We start from the raw sequence: 17,779 nt of genomic DNA on the forward strand, positions 1-17,779 counted from the left end.
TATGATCAGAACCTAACCTGATCATTTGATTGCTTTCATGGCCTGGAGAATCTGGTACATGTATATACGTTTGCCTGGTAGACAGAGCATGCCCCTAGCTCTAATTTATCATTCTGCTATCCTATTATTAATTTCTTCCTTGATATAAAAGAATTGAAAAAAGTTATGCTAAACATTATTTCTAAATCCAGTTTCTACAGCTAATGTCAAAGATGATTTATTCCACAAAAAGCAGCTATTTTTAAGAAGGAAATTTAACCAAAAACAGACATGTAAAACTTGCATTGCATGTGTATTTCCTTTCATGCTATGGTCTCTGGTTCTTACCCACAAAAAATTAAAAGAATGGAGAATAATTTAGTTTGTGGCCATTGCAACCCTCAAAATCAGGTGGGTGACCACTAAAATATAATTTAATTTTGAGGAGATTCCTTATTTTACTGTTAAATACTTTATTTTTACTCTGATCTTACTACATTGTTTATTCTTAGTTTGTAAACAAATCTCTAGCACGCCAAAGGATAGATTGAAGATATAAGACCTAGGGAAGCTTCTCCCTGCTTACCAAATAAACAGACAAGAAGTTAGAGAGGAATCATGCAAAGAGGGGTATCACACAAACAAGGCCTGGAATTCTAGCTCTGCCGTGTAACTGAATGCACTTCTGGATAAATTAATTCATCTGTCTTAATCCAACCTTACTGTCTAAGTGACATTAATACTCCAATGTCATAGATTTTTTTTAACAAAATAAATTAAGAGGCTTTGTGAAAGTGCCTTGCACATCTCTAGGCACAGAGGGGAAGATACATAAAAGTTAGCTGCCCCACTGCCTCCAAAAATTTGGGGTCTTAACAATCCTTTGTCTTACAATTTGTTTTAGGATGCATTCTTTCAAATAATACAGTATTTTTATATTTCTACTGCTATGGTTTAGCATTATTATTTAGAAAAAAATGAGTATCTAAAAAATACAGTTAATATTTCAGTATTTTAAAATGTCATAAAAACAGCAGAGTCAATAGTTTCATCATCATTTTCTATATTTGAGAAAGATTATTTGGGTGTAAAGTGACTTTTCAACAATTTGGTGAAAGGAATTTTCATTGGTTATTAAATTACAGCTATGTGGTCTTGGACAAGTTATTAATATTCTCCATTCCTTAGTTTCCTCATTTGTAAAAGGATAAAAAATTTTTTTTACTTAAAGGTCAGTGATTTATGAGATTAATGTGAGAATGCATATAAAGTGCTGGGAAAAGAGTCAGGCATGTAGTAAGTATCCAATAAATTATGTCTCTTGCTATCATGTGTCCTGTCCTGTGTTCACTTCTCTTCATATCCACTTTAAACACCATTTTTTAGTATTTCAATTGTTAACTGAAATTCTCATCCCTTTACCTCACTATTCATCTGCTGCACTTGCTTAGGCGAACCTCAATATTCAGTAAATCAAACCAAAATCCTCCTCGGATCCACTCCTGGGCTTCCAAGTATAGCAATGGAGGGGGAAAACAGTACGACAGTCATACAGACTATAACTTCCAGCTTCAATGAGACTTCAGCGAAGCTTTTCTATTTCCTTAATCTCCTCTGGGCCACATTTTCCACACAGCTAAATAAAAAGTTCTCCAATCAACAAAAACTAGCTTTTCCCTGTCTCTCAACTGGTGACAACTTGCACTTCTTTAGAGAAAACAGAAGTCAACCATCTTGCCACCAAACCAACACACTAACCTGAATTTTCATCCATCCATACTTTTTTTTTTAATTTTCTCTCTCTCTTTTTTTTTTTTTAAGATTTTATTTGTTAGAGCGGGGGGGGGGGGGGGGGGGGGCGCATGTGCACGCGAGTGCAAGCAGGGGGAATGGCAGGCAGAGGGAGAAGCAGGCTCCCTGCCAAGCAAGAGGGCCTGATCCCAGGGTCCTGGGACCATGACCTAAGCTGAAGGCAGAGGCTTAATCAACTGAGCCACCAAGGTACCACCACCCCCCTTTTCTTTTTAACAGTGAAATAGGTATCCCTCCTTCAACCTAAGATAATCCCTTCCTTCTGTTCACTCTCCCATTCCTTCCCCTCTTCAAATGAAATAGAGCTCCTTATCAGGATTTAACTACTTGCTGGACATCTATGCTTAAATGTGCCACAGAACTCTTATGAGCACACGTTGTATTTCTCATTTCTTCACCTCCCCAACAGAAGACGTACTTAACCCATCCCAGTGAATAATTCCATTAAATAAACATCAAACTTCACCATACATAAAAAGGAGATGCTCAAGAAATAAGACTAGTAAGCCACTCAAACTTTTACACTCCTATTAGAGGTCTAAATATAAAACATTTCAAATTGAGAAAATCTGCAGACAATATCCAAACAAAACTACTAAATGAAAAGCAGAAAATGAGAACCCAAACATTTCAGTAAATTTCCCTCACACAAAAATAAACATGAAGCAGGAAAAAACTGCAGCAAAATGCCATAACCTGGATTAATGTTATACAAGCATTTTCAGATGTAAACAAGGAAGATATAAAATAGGAATTCAGGAAATAAATTGAAAAGACAAAATAACCTCAGATATTACAATTAAATTACTAGAAACTAAGGGAGAAAATATTTTACTTTAAATTTTTAAAGGCACTGAAGAAAAAAACTTAACATAGCCAATGACCACACTGAGGAAGAAGCATAGTAAATAGTGCATCGTGCACATAGTAATATAACAAAATTACAACATAAGCATTATGACAAACGTAAGACCAAACCTATCAGTGAAGAAAAACAGACTCAATCTCTGAAAAGAAAAAAATTTCAGATTGCTTTTAAAAGCAAAGACCAACTCTATGCCTGAGATAAGAGAAACAAGTAAAAATTACTGAAAAAGCATACAATAGAATGTGCAAAGTTTAGCAAGCAAATAAGAATAATCAAAACGAAGAAATGCAATTCTGATATATAAGACAAAGTAGACTTCCAGCTAAAAATTATTAGGGGAGACAAAAAAGTGATAGCTGATCATATCAAAAGCCACAATCCAAAATGAAGATGTAACAGTTATGAATACGCATGCAACAGATAAAAACCACATTCATAAAACAGAGGATAGAAGAAGACTAGATGAAAATGACTAGAGGACACAAGACAGGTAAAACAAAACAAAAATTAAGTATATAGAATATCTGACCAAGATATTCAATAAAGAAAATTTTACAAATGTATATTGAGTTTTACATTCTCAAAACAGAGATTTACCTTCTTATATGACAGGAAACATTTCTGACAATTGAACATCTAAGAAGTCCAAGAAGAAAACTACAACAAATCCTATTAAGAAGATATTATGCAAATAATATTCTCTGATAAAGTGCAATAAAACCAGAAGTTGACAACAGAATCAAAATAGAAGAATTTTCAATCTAAAATTTTTTAAACTTTTAAACAATTTCTAGGAAAAACAGAAAATCAAAATTACAGGATTTTTAAAAAGTAATGTTAATGAAAACACTGCACATTAAAATCAAGGGAATACAACTGAAGCAATAATAAAAAAATATGTATAAAGCTAAATACAAAAAGCAAAAAAATTATAATGCAATGAAAATAAGTGAATTCACTTCCCAGTTATAAAATCTAGAAAAATGTAAGAAAAAAGAAGGTAGGAAGGAAGTAGTAAAGACAAAAAAACAAAAACAAAAAACCAGAAATGGAAAATCAATGAAGTTAAAAATTAAATTACAATGTTGGATCTTTGGGGAAAAAAAAAACCCAACATAATAAAGAAGCCAAAATCTCATTTATAATCAAGCAAAAAAAAAAAAAGTATAAGGCAAAAGCATAAATATTCAAAGAAATAACAAAGGGAGAATAATTACTGAAACCAAAAAAAAATTTTTTAAACCATGAAAGGAATTTGCACAATTTTATACAAGTCATTTGAAAAATCAAGATGGAAAGACTAATTTCCTAAGAGAACAAAGTTTACTATTATTGACCCTGTGAGGGATAGAGTGCTTAAGCCAACCAATTTCCATGTAAGAAATAAGAAAAAGTTATCAAGAGGCTATTTAAAACAAAGAGCATCAGGCCCAGATGATAATGGAGAAGATGAGGAAAAACCCTGCAGTGCATGAATTCAGTTATAACCACCAATAACAAATGCTTATTACATAATATATAATATTAGGAATGAAAGAACATTAAAAATCATACATTAAAAGGACAAGAATATAGCAAAAAAATAAGCACATAGATCAATGTAATAGAACAAAGCCCAGAAATAAACCCACATGTATATGGTCAATTAATCTTTGACAAAACAGAAAAAATTTTCAATGGGAAAAAGAGTCTATCTCTTCAACAAATGATGTTGGGAAAACTGGACAGGTACATGCAAAAGAATGAAACTGGACTCCTGGCTTACACCAAACACAAAGATAAATTCAAAATGAATTAAGGACTTAACTGTGAGACCTGAAACTACAAAAATCCTAGAAGAGAGTGCAGGCAGTAATTTCTCCAACATCAGCCATAACAACTTTTTTCTAGGTATGTCTCCTGAGGCAAGGGAAACAAAAGCAAAAATAAACAATTGGGACTACATCAAAGTAAAAAGCTTCTGCACAGCAAAGGAAACAATCAACAAAACTAAAAAACAAATTTCTGAATGGGAGAATATATTTGTGGATGACATCTCTGATAAAGGGTTAGTATCCAAAATTATATAAAGAATTTACACAACTCAACTACCAAAAAACAATCCATAACTCATTGTTACAACCATAACTCTCCTCAAATAAGTGTAAAGATATGTATATACTCTCCTCTCCAAAAGTTTAAGCTTAATCTCAGCCCTTTTGCCCCATCTTGAGTAGGAGCTGGAGTTGGTAACTCAATTCCAAAAAAAATGTGCAAGGAAAAAAGCAGTAACTTCACAGTGAAGAAACATGACAAATACTACCATAACCAAATCATCAAAGTTAATATAATCAATGATTAGTCATGTGATACCATATATACTCTCTGATATGATGAGATGGGAACTTCGCCTTTGTGTTATCCTTCCCTCCCCACCAAAAAAAAAAAAAAAACAAAACCTAAAATTCTAGCCAAATCATGAGGAAAACATCAGAAAAACTCACATTGAGTGACATTCTACAAAACACCTAATCAAAGCTCGTCAAAACTGTCAAAGTTACGAAAAACAAGAAAAGGCTGAAATTATCAGAGATTAGAAGAAACTAAGGAGATATAACAAAATAATGCTATGTGGTATATCCTCAATTAGATCATGGAACAGAAAAAGGACATTTGTGAAAAACTTATAAAATCCAAATAAAGTATGGAGTTCAATTTGCAGCAATATGTTGATATTGATTTCTTAGTTTTGACAAATGTGCCATAGTAATATAAGATGTAAACATCAGGAGAAACCGGGTAAAGTGTGTAAGGGAACTCTGTATACTGTATCTGCAACTTTCCGGTAAATCTAAACTTATTCCAAGCTAAAAAGTATACTTAATAAAACTCAGAAGGCTTTTTTGTAAAATTTTTCAAGCTGACACTCAAGCTTATATGGAATTTATATACCTAGTACATCCATTACAATTTTAAAAAGAAAAACAAATTTAGATACTTACACTGTCAGATTTCAAGACTATAAGGCTATGACAATCAAGACAGTGTGTTGTTGACAAAAGGACAGAGGTATAGATTAGTGGAACAGAATCAAGGGTCCAAAAATAGTTTCACATGCATCAATCAAATCTTATTTGGCAAAATGCTCATGTAATTCAATGGGAAATGATAGTTTTTTAAATAAATGTTGCTGAAAGAATTGGGTGTACTAATGAAAAAAAAATCAATCTTGACTTTTTCCTCACACCATACATAGAAATTAAAATGATCAAAATGGATCATAGGCCTAAATTTATAGGCTAAGATGATAAAGTTTTAGAAAATACACATGTTCTAAATATAAGTATTTAGAAAAATTAAATTTTTTTCTTTTAGAAGAGGAGAAAATCTTGTAACCTTAAATTAGGTAAATATTCTTAAATATGACAAAAAAGGCATGAACCGCATTAGCAGTCACTCCCAATTTCCTTCCAGCCACTTGTGCTCTATTTTCAGCCCTCTGCAACCTCCAATCTACTTTCTATCCCTGTGGATTTGCCCATTCTGAATATGGAGTTTTAGTTTGCATTTCCATGATGACTGGCCATGTTGACATCTTTTTATGGGCTTGTTGCCACTGGTATTAACTTCTTTTGTGACATGTCTACTCAAAACATTTGACATTTTAAAAATTTGGGTTTTTATCTTCTTATTAATGAGTAATAAGACTTCTTTACGTGTTCTGGATATATGTCCTTTATCAAATATATGTTTGAAAATACTTTCTTGACATCTTTTTCACTTTCTTATTTGTGCCTTTTGATAAGACAAAGTTTTTAATCTAGATGAAGTCCAATTTCTTAAATTTTTTTTGTATTGGGAGTGACTGCTAATGGGTATAAGATTTCTTTCTGAAGTGATAAAAATACTCAAAAATTAGATTGCAGTGATGATTGAATAACTCTGTAAATATGCTCAAAACTACTGAATTGTGTGTACAATAAATTAAATAGGTAAACTGTATAATGTGTGGGTTCTTTAGGAATAAAGCTGTTAAAAAGTGAAATAAGGTTTACACTTGTAGGTATCTTCATGCAAACATGCTACCCAGATTAATTTCAAAAAGGGAAATAAACTAGGGGCTCCTGGGTGGCTCAGTCAGTTAAGCACCTGCCTTGTGCTGAAGTCATAATCCCCAGGGACCTAGGATCAAGCCCCGATTAGGGCTCCCTGCTCAGCAGGGAGGTTGCTTCTCCTTCTCCCTCTCCCTCTCCCCCTCCTCTCATGTGCTCTCTCAAATAAATCAATAAAATCCTAAAAAAAAAGGGGGGGGGGCAAACACTAGAAAAAGAAGAACTAAGCCCAAAGTTAGCTGGAGGAAGGAAATAATTAAGATTAGACCAAGAATAAATGAAACAGAGAATACAAAAACAAAATAAAAATAATTAAAGCCAGAGTCGATTTTTTTAAAAGATCTAAAATATGGGCAAATCCTTAGTTAGCTAGATTAAGGGGAAAAAAAAGAAGACAAAATCCGAAACAAAAGAGGAGACATTACAACTGATGCCACAGAAATAAAAAAGATCACAAGGGACTATTATGAATAATTATAGGCCAACAAATTGGACAAACTAGAAGAAATGGATAAATTCCTAGAAACATGAAACCTAACAAGACTAAATTAAGAAGAAAGAGAAAACTTGAACAGACCAATAACAAATAAGGAGACTGAATCAGTAATCAAAAATTTTCTAATAAAGTCCCAGGACAGGCAGACTTCAACGTAAATTCCACTAATCATTTAAAGAATTAATAGGAATCTTTCATAAAATCTCCCAAAAAATAAAAGGGAGAACAGTTTCCAAATCATTTTATGAGGCTAGTATTAGCCTGATACTAAAGCCAAATAAACCACCGCAAGGAAAGAAAACTACAGGCCAATATCCTTAATGAACATATATGCAGAAGTCCTGAACAAACAGTATCAAGCTGAATTCAAGAGCACATTGAAAGGACCATCCACCATAATCAAGTGGGATTTATCCCTGGGATACAAAGATGACAGTATATGCAAATCAATGTGATATACCAGATTAACAGAAAAAAAGATAAAAAATCTTATGATCATTTCAAGAAATGTAGAAAAAATATTTGACAAAACTCAACACCATTTATGATTAGAACTCTCAAAAAACTAGGTATAGAAGAAATTTAACTCAAACTCAACACAATAAGGATCACATATATATGAAAAACCCACAGTGAACATCATATTTAACGATGAAAAACTGAAAGCTTTCCCTTTAAGATCAGGAACACGACAAAGATGCCCACTCTTGCCACTTCCTTTCAACACAGTACTGGAAGTACTAGCCAGAGAAATTAGGCAAGAAAAAGAAAGAAATAACATTCAAATCATGAAAGACAAAGCAAAATTATCTCTGTAGATGACATGATCTCATATACAGAAAAACCTAAAGAGTCCATCAAAAACCTGTCAAAACTAATAAATTCAGTAAAGTTGCAGGATACAAAATCAACATACAAAAATCAGTTGCATTTTTATACACTAACAGCAAAGCATACAAAAAGGAAATTAAGAAAGCAACCATATTTATAATAGCATCAAAAATAATAAAACACTTTGAAATAAACTAAACCAAGAAGGACAAAGACTTATACACTAAAAACTACAAAACACTGATGAAAGAAATTAAAGAAGACAAATAAATGAAAAGTCATCCCTAATCCCCAGTTCATGGATTGGAACATTTTTTATTGTTAAAATGTCCACATTACCACAAATGGTCTACAGATTTGATGCAATCCCTATCAAAATCCCAGTGGCATTTTTTATATAAAAGAGAAAAGAATCCCCAAATTCTTACGTTCAATCCAGGAACCAAAAGCATAGGCAACAAAGGCAAAATTAGACACGTGGGACTACATCAAACCAAAAAGCTTCTGCACAAAAAAGAAAACCATCAACAAAATGAAAAGGCAACCCACAGATTGGGAGAAGACATTTGCAAGCCATGTATCTGATAAAGGGTTAATATCCAAAATATATAAGAAACTCCTACAATTCAATAGCAATAACAACCCAATTTAAAAATGAGCAAAGGAACTGAATAGCGAATTCTGCAAAAAGACATAAATGACCAACAAGTATATGAAAAGGTGCTCAACATCACTAATCAACAGGGAAATGCAATCAAAACCACAATGAAATATCACCTCAAATCTGTTAGGGACTATTAACCAAAAAAACAAAAACAAAACAAACAAAAAAAGACAAATCTTGGCAAGGATGTGGAGAAACTGGAAGCCCTGTACACTGTTGGTGGGAATATAGACTGATATAGTCATTATGGAAAAGGGTTATAGAGGTTCCTCGAAAAATTAAAGAGACAAGTACCATATGCTACGGCAATCTTGCTTCTGGGTATATAATCAAAGGAATGGAAATCAGGATCTCAAAGACATACTTGTTCACTGCGGCATTATTCAATAGTCAAAACATAAAAGCAACTTAAATCCGTTGACAGTTGAATGAATAAAGAAAATGTGATATCTAGATAGATAAAGACACACACACACACACACACACACACACACCTCATCCTCAAAAAAAAAAAAGGAAATCCTGCCATTTGTTACAACATGGATGAACCCAGAAGACATATACTAAGTGAGATAAGCCAGACATAGAATGACAAATATTATATGATCCCACTTATATGTGGAATCTAAAACAGTCAAAGTCATAGAAGCACAGAGTAGAATGGTGGTTACCAGGGGCTGAGGAGGAGGAGAAACAGGGAAGTATCAGTCAAAGGGTGAAGTTTCAATTACGTAAAATGAGTAAGTCATAGAAATCTATCATACAGCTTAGTGCCTGCAGTTAACAATGCTGTAGTGCAAACTTTAAAATCAGCTAAGAAGGCGGACCTTACGTTAAATGTCATCACAAAAACAATAATAATAAATAAAGTGAGAAGGAAGAAACTTTTGGAGGCGACAGATATATTTATGGCATTGATTGTGGTGATGGTTTCATGAAAATACACTTATGTACAAACTCACCAAGTTGTATACATGAAATACGTAATTTCTGTATGTCAATGCAACCTCAGTAAAGTGGATTTTTTTTTAAAGCTCAAAAAGGGACCTTAAAGCAATGCCCCAATCAAAAAATGGACAAAGAAACTAATTCCTTATAGAATACATTTCTCTGACAAGTACTATGCTGGGTGCTCTATCGCTCTCAGTCCCTACCACACCATTCTAAGTAGGTAGCATTTATTCCATTTTTTAAATGGAAAAAACTGGAAGGTAAAAGTATTTGTCAAAGGACATACAGCTAGTTAGAAAAAGTCACTGAGTCATGGAAATCCAACTCAGTTCTATTCTCTAAACTTTAGTACCTCCCAAAAATATAATCACATTTCTTGGGGCACATGGGCTAACTATAACAGAAGATAATGAATGAATCATGGAACTTTACATCAAAAACTAGGGATGTACTGTATGGTGACTAACATAATAAAGACTTATTATAAAATTTAAAAAAAAGAAGATAAAGAAAAATTAAATTAGATGAATGCCAAATTTTCAGGTAAAGAACCTGTGTTCTTTAATAAAGAGAGACTAGATTACAAACTCCATAAAAATAAGGGTTGTGACAGTTTTCTTCCCCTCTGTATGACTAGCACCTAATAAATATCAATAAATATCTGTTTAATTAACAAATGGGAAATAAAATACAGAATCAGTGAAATATAATTAACAACACATGACTGAGCTCTTTAAAATGAGCCCCAATATTTTACATTCAGGAAGCACTATTTATAATATTCAAGGAATCATGGATATTTGGGGAACTTTCTTTCACAATACTTAAGCAAATAAACGAACAATTTGTCCAAAAGAAAAGAAATCAGTAGCAGACCAAGAAAATCTGGACTGCATTTCTGAACAAGTTTGGCCTGATGATTAGGGAACATGATGACATCTCTAAAGCCAATGCTTGACCATGCAGCCTCACTGGCTGATAGATTATACAAATCCTCTCCTTAGGTATTCAAAATACTTACAGAACAATTAGGTGGGCTGTTGGCACGTTCCAGATAGACTGACTTAAATATATACACATGATTGATAACCTTATATTTAACAAGCTACAGCATAGAAAGTCCATTTCTATTTGATAATTAACCCCAGAAAGTTGTAAGAATATGATGGTGCTAACCCATCATCGTAAGGGCGTATGCCTTTGAGTTTTTCAGGGCTGGTGAATGATAGGCATTTTGCAGTTCCTCTTGCTCTAATTCTCTCATACTCGTACCACACAATTGATAAAGAAGTTGTTAAGATTAAGGATGAAGTCCCCCAACCTCCCACCCAAGTACCTCCCTTACTGGGAGATAAGAGCTTGGTAACTCTGCCTCTCACCCAACCAAACAAACCCATTTGAATGGCTTATCAAAGAAGTTCAACCTTCTAATATCCAGGGATTTTATTTTTGACACCTAAGAATTCACAATAGACGCAAAAGAAATTTACTAACATTTTTAAATTACAATAAAACAACATTCAGCTCATTATTTTATACCAATGTCATAATGTAAAAAAAGTCAAGTACCAGTACATTTGTCTAATGTTCACTCGCAAGTTACAGAATTTGGTTTTCTTATGTAAATACCTTGTAACCAGGACTACCCATTAATCCATCCTTTCCATGTCTTCCTGGTTCTCCCTGAAAAATAAATATGGGTATTTTAATACATTTTTTGTACTACTTTTTCCTTTTAAAGAAGACAGTATAAGATAATTTTTATTTAAAGTAAATACTCAAGAGCTTTTTCTATAAAACTCACAGCACGTCCAGGAAGGCCAGGAAAACCAGCATTCCCCTTTTCACCTTTTGCACCCTGTATTAAAAACAAACACTTAGAAAACAATCCGTGCAATAATTTTATTTTTAAGTTTTGTTTTGGTTTTTTGTTTGTTTTTTAAAGGTATATTTATTTATTTGACAGAGAGAGAGAGAAAGACAGCTAGTGAGAGAGGGAACACAGGCAGGGGGAATGGGAGAGGAAGAAGCAGGCTCTCAGCAGAGGAGCCTGATGTGGGGTTCGATCCCAGGACTCTGGGATCACGCCCTGAGCCGAAGGCAGATGCTTAATGACTGAGCCACCCAGACGCCCCCTAAGTTTTGTTTTTTACTCAAAAAAAGCTGTATTTTTTGTTTGCTTAGCCTTCTGACTCTGTGCTTATGCCTTCAACACTTCCACCATGATTTTCCGCTCCTCAATAAAGAAAGCATGCTTGACCTTGGATGGGCATATTTAGCACACATGGAACCACCATGGGCCCCGCGGACATGTTTTTTCATTTTAGGCAAATTCCTAAGACTTTAGGTCTCGCAGCACAAATTCTTTGAAGTTGGCTTGAGCACACATGCGGATCTTGGTGGTTTCCCAATTTTCTTGGTATAAAGGTAAACAATTCTTTTACCAGAGGTTCTGGTCAGTCAAGTTTTGCCAGAGGCTGTACTGTAGGATAGCCTGTGACGGCAGCTGGACCATCCGGGAAGCTTCCAGACACCATCCCAGAGGAGGTACAACAAGGATTTAAAAATTCCAACTCAGGGGCGCCTGGGTGGCGCAGTCGTTAAGCGTCTGCCTTCAGCTCAGCGCGTGATCCCAGCGTCCTGGAATCGAGCCCCACATCAGGCTCCCGCTAGGAGCCTGCTTCTTTCTCTCCCACTCCCCCTGCTTGTGTTCTCTCTCTCTAACTGGCTGTCTCTGTCAAACAAATAAATGAAATCTTTAAAAAAAAATTAAAAATAAAAATTCCAACTCAATCTTAAGTTAACAAGTGAACCTCTTTATGCAGTGACAGAACTCATGGAACTACGGCTTGTGCTGGCTCTACAATTTCCGGCAAAGCATTACTGTACCAGGCCAGCGGACACAAGACATTAAAAACAACGGCGAATGCAGGATTATTACAAGCATCTAAACATAGAAACCACATCTTGGCAAAATTAAAAAGCAGTGAATATTTTACATGTAATAAACAACACAATCTTCCTTCAATGTGAAGAAATCGGAAGGCCCGTAACAGTGATCCTCCATGGACCTGCTGTTAAGCAGCTCCCACTTCCTCCCAAGGAATCTCTCTCAATAAATACTTTAAAAATTCAGAGTGGTCAATCACATGACGTATTCTTATAAAATACCACACACCAGGTATTATTCTATTTTTTCATTATTCTAAATGAATTTCCTGAGAAAGGTGAACAAAGCTAATTGCTATAACGGTGAGTGAGCCAGGACTGAAAAACCAGTTTTCTCCTTTCAGGACATCCAAAGTTCCATATGGTTACTTTGTTTTATAATCCATACTTCCCTTTTTGCCATAAAATCCAGTTGATCCTTTATCTCCTTTGGGGCCCATTTCACCCTAAAAGACAAAATATAAATACCGAATTTTATTTTTTCTTTTTTTTATTTTAATTCCAGTATTTATTTTTAAATGTATTTCTCCATTCATTCAAGTTTTCTTTTTATATCCATCATTAAAATATTGTAGTTTTCTCCATAAAATTATTACACATTTTTATTAGTTTTTCTCTAAGTATGTATAATAGTTTATTGCCTATTCTTTTTAACATTTTTTTATTTAACTTCAATTAATTAACATATAATGTATTATTGGTTTCAGGGGTACAGGCCTGTGAGTCATCAGTCTTATATAACACCCAGTGCTCATTACATCATGTGCCCTCCTTAATGCCCATCACCCAGTTACCCCGTTATGTCTCTTTTCATGTGATTTAACCAGGGGATTCTTCTGAGTGTACTTGAAGAAAATGTGTATTCTATTTCTCTTGTTTTATTTATATCTTTTTAAACCATGTATTCTGAAGTATGCTTCAAGTAAAAGTGTTCTTGTTGAAAGAAAAAATAACTTTAACTGAGGGTACTCATTTAAAATAAAGCATATCAGTGGGGAGGTCGGGGATGGGTGAAATAGGTAATGGGGATTAAGAGTAAACTTAGATGAGAACTGAGTAATGAGGTACAGAATTGTTGAATCACTATATCACACACCTGAAACTAATTTGACACTGTATGTTCACTAACCGGAGTTAAATTATTGAATTTTAGAGAAATATTAAAATGGCCCTTAAAGCTTAAAGAAAAAAAGCACCAATTATAAACAAGGTTTAATTGCCAACATAAAATCAAATAGAAATAACTTAAGGTTTGCTTACAAAAGCCCTATTTTTGAGGCTTTATGAAGAAAAACAAGGAAAAATAAGGGTAGTCGGTATCATAACAGGGCCTAAAGTACAGGACTTTTAGTTAAAAGAATTTTCATATATCAAAATTTACTTATCAATGTTTAAATACCATACAATTTATGACTGGGTATTTTAAAGAAAATTTGTTAAAAGTTTTATGTAAACTATAATAGTAATCCAATCATTTACTTTAATTTACTTTATATTTGCATATTTATTTATAACACATTTATAACATAAAGAACTTTTAATTTAAAATAAAATGCAACATTGCTGAATACTAAAAGACTAGATTTTTTCAACCTTTAATCCTGGCATGCCATGAAGCCCGGGAAAACCAGGAAGTCCACGGTCACCCTGAAAATAAAACTAAAATTAATGAAAGAAAATATATTTCAGCCTAAAAAATATCATCATATATTCTTCAACTTCACCTTTGTCAAAATCCACTGGAAAAAAATCTTCCAACAGTTAAATGCATATCTACATTAAAACCCTATCTCTATGAAAGATCAATCCTCATTTATAGGGTTTCCTTTACGATTAGAAAAGGGAAGTATTCTGAGACTTAGGTGAACTTGTTCCAGTTCTGTGAAAAATGCTGTTGGTATATTTATATTTATATATTTATATTTATATTGCAGGGGGATGTGCAAGCACAAGGGGGAGGGGTCGAAGGAGGGGGAGAGGGAGAGAGAGAATCTTAAGCATGCTCAGCATGCAGTCCAATGCAGGGCTCCATCTCATGACCCTGAGATCATGACTTGAGCCGAAATCAAGAGCTAGTCGCTTAACAGACTGAACCACTCAGGTGCCCCAAATGCTGTTGGTATTTTAATAGGGATTACACTGAATCTGTAGGTTGCTTTGGGTAGCGTGGACATTAACTCTTCTAATCCTTGGGTATAAAATATCTTTCCATTGTATCATTTTCAATTTCTTTCATCAGTGTTCTATAGTTTTCAGAGTTAAGGTCTTTCACCTCCTTGGTTAAATCAAAAAACATGGAGACAAATGAAAATGAAAACCCAATGATCCAAAATTTTGGAGATGCAGCAAAAAACTATTAGTAGTACATGAACTCAGTGAAGTTGCAGGATACAAAATTAATACCCCCAAATCAGTAGCATTTCTATGCACTAATAATGAAACAGCAGAAAGAGAAATTCAGAAAAGAACCACATTCACAATTGCACCAAAAAGAATGAAATACCTAGGGATAAACTTAACCACAGAAGTAAAATACCTGTGCTTTGAAAATTGTAATTCAATGTAATCCCTATCAAAGCACCACCAGCATTTTTTCAGAACTAGAACAAATAACGTTAAAATTTGTATGGAACCACAAAAGACCCCAAATACCTAAAGAAATCTTGAGAAAGAAGAAAAAAGCTGGAGGTATCGTACTTCCAGATTTCAAGATACACTGCAAAGCTATAGTAATCAAAATGGTATGGTATTGGCACAAAAATAAACACATAGATAATAAAGCAAAATAGCCCAGAAATAAACCCATGCTTATATGGTCGATTAATCTATAACAAACAAAGGAAGAATATATAATGGGGAAAAGACAGTTTCTTCATAAATGGTGCTGGGAAAACTGGACAGTTACATGCAAAAAATGAAACTGGAACACTTTCTAACACCATACACAAAAATAAACTCAAAGGGAATAAAGACTTAAATGTGAGACCCAAAACCAGAAAAATTCTAGAAGAGGGAAAGCACAGGCAATAACTTCTCTGACACTGGCCATCACAACTTTTTTCTGGATATGTCTGCTACAGCCAAGGAAATAAAAGCAAAAATAAACTATTGCGGCTACATCAAAATAAAAATGTTTTGTACAGCAAAGGAACTATCAATAAAACAGACAACCTACTGAATGGGAGAAGATATTTGCAAATAATATAACCAATAAGTGGTTAATGTTTTTAAAATATAAAGAACTTACACAACTCAACACCAAAAAAATCTGATTTTAAAATGAGTAAAGGATCTGAACATACATTTTTCCAACAAAGACTACAGATGGCCAAAAGACACATGAAAGATGCTCAACATCAGTCATTATCAGGGAAATGCAAACCAAAACCACAATGAGGTTTCACTCACACCTGTCAAAATGGCTAAAATAAAAAAGTTAAGAAATAACAAGTATTGGCAAGGATGTGAAGAAAAAGGAAACTGGTACAGCCACTGTGAAAACAGTATGGAGTTACCTCAAACAATTAAAAAGAGAAATACCATATCATCCAAAATTCCACTACTAGGTATTTGCACAAAGAAAATAAAAACGTTAATTCAAAAAGATACATGGACCTCTGTTTACTGCAGCATTATTTATAATAGCCAAGATAGGGAAGCAGTCCAAGTGCCCATCAATTGATGAACAGATTTTTAAAAATGTGGTAGGTATGTATGTATATATGTATGTATATATCATGGAATATTATGCAGCAGTAAAAAGAATGATATCTTGCCCTTTGCAACAATATGGATGGACCCAGAGAGTATTATGCTAAGTGAAGTAAGTCAGACTGAGAAAGACAAAGACCATATGATTTCACTCATATGTGGAATCCAAAAAAACAAAACAAACAAACAAAAAGCAGAATCAGACCTATAAATTACAGAGAACAAACTGATGGCTGCCAGAGGGAAGAGGGGTGGGGAGATGGTCAGAGTGGGTGAAGGGGTGTAGGATATACAGGCTCCCAGTTATGGAATGAAAAAATCAAGGAAATAAAAGGTACAGCATAGGGATATTATAGTACCATTGTACGGTGACAGGTGGAAGCTATATTTGTGGTGAGCATAGCATAATATTTAGATACACTGAATCACTATACTATACACCTGAAATTAATGTAGCATTGTGTGTCAACTACACTTAAAAAAAATAAAAACTTACATCTCAATTTTTAAAAAATTATTCACACACTTTAAAGAGTGACATAGTTATTGAAGTTACGGATAAAACCCTCCAAAGGCAGCTTTTTTCATTCTAAGCTTGCATATCTCTATCAGTTCAAATCACCAGACCCCATGGTTACATTGCTACTGCATTTTCAGTTTCCAGCATTATCTACTGACCTCCCACTGTGAAAGAAGAGGATTAACCTCTCAAACCATCCAACACCCTCTCCCCATCTCCACTTCTAAGAAGCACAAATCCCCTTAGCTTTCTATTACAACTTTGTTTAAACCAATTATCATCATTTCTCATACTAAGATTCACAACTAAGCCATTAAATATGCTGACTGCTTACCTTTCCTTGCCCTACATGTAGTTAAAAATTGCCTGTTTTGCTAGGCAGCAGGGGGTTGACTACAGTTTCCTATAAACTTACTACAATATTGAACTCCAATCTCCAATTGTCATAATCACTTTGAAATATACTCATATACATTGAAACTTTGATATTCTTTGTCTTTTCTAAAGCCTTCTTATTTGTTTCAGTATACATTCACTCTCCTGTTTATTCCCTCGTTAGGGGAATATATCATCCCACAGCTTCCTGAAAAGGAATTCATGGGAGACAACTTTTTGAAACCTCAAATTTCTGAAAATATCTTTATTCTATTCACTAACATAATTAATAATTCACATACAGAAGTATAGTTTAGAATTTTTTTCTTTCAGACCCTTGAAGGCTCTGCTCCATTCCCTTCTTGACTTTAGTGTCACTAGTGTGATGTTTGAAGGCTTTCTGATTCTGATCATTTGTATAGAACATTTTGGGGGGGGGGGCGCGCCTGGGTGGCACAGTGGTTAAGTATCTGCCTTTGGCTCAGGGCGTGATCCCGGCATTATGGGATCGAGCCCCACATCAGGCTCTTCC

General features: G+C 34.1%; 1 protein-coding gene across 4 annotated transcripts in view; it reads right to left on the minus strand.

Annotated features, from left to right (window-relative positions):
• Positions 1–17,779, minus strand: part of COL21A1 (collagen type XXI alpha 1 chain) — a 177,565-nt gene that overhangs the window by 44,304 nt on the left and 115,482 nt on the right. For all 4 annotated transcript variants that reach the window (XM_019799345.2, XM_011224576.3, XM_019799347.2 and 1 more), the window contains 4 exons: positions 14,235–14,288; positions 13,034–13,087; positions 11,497–11,550; positions 11,322–11,375 (listed from right to left, as the gene is read on the minus strand). In XM_019799345.2, the coding sequence (XP_019654904.1) occupies positions 11,322–11,375; positions 11,497–11,550; positions 13,034–13,087; positions 14,235–14,288 (216 nt within the window). The remainder of the gene's footprint in view (positions 1–11,321; positions 11,376–11,496; positions 11,551–13,033; positions 13,088–14,234; positions 14,289–17,779) is intronic.

This window comes from Ailuropoda melanoleuca, chromosome 19 (assembly GCF_002007445.2).
Source record: "Ailuropoda melanoleuca isolate Jingjing chromosome 19, ASM200744v2, whole genome shotgun sequence".
Taxonomy (NCBI): domain Eukaryota; kingdom Metazoa; phylum Chordata; class Mammalia; order Carnivora; family Ursidae; genus Ailuropoda; species Ailuropoda melanoleuca.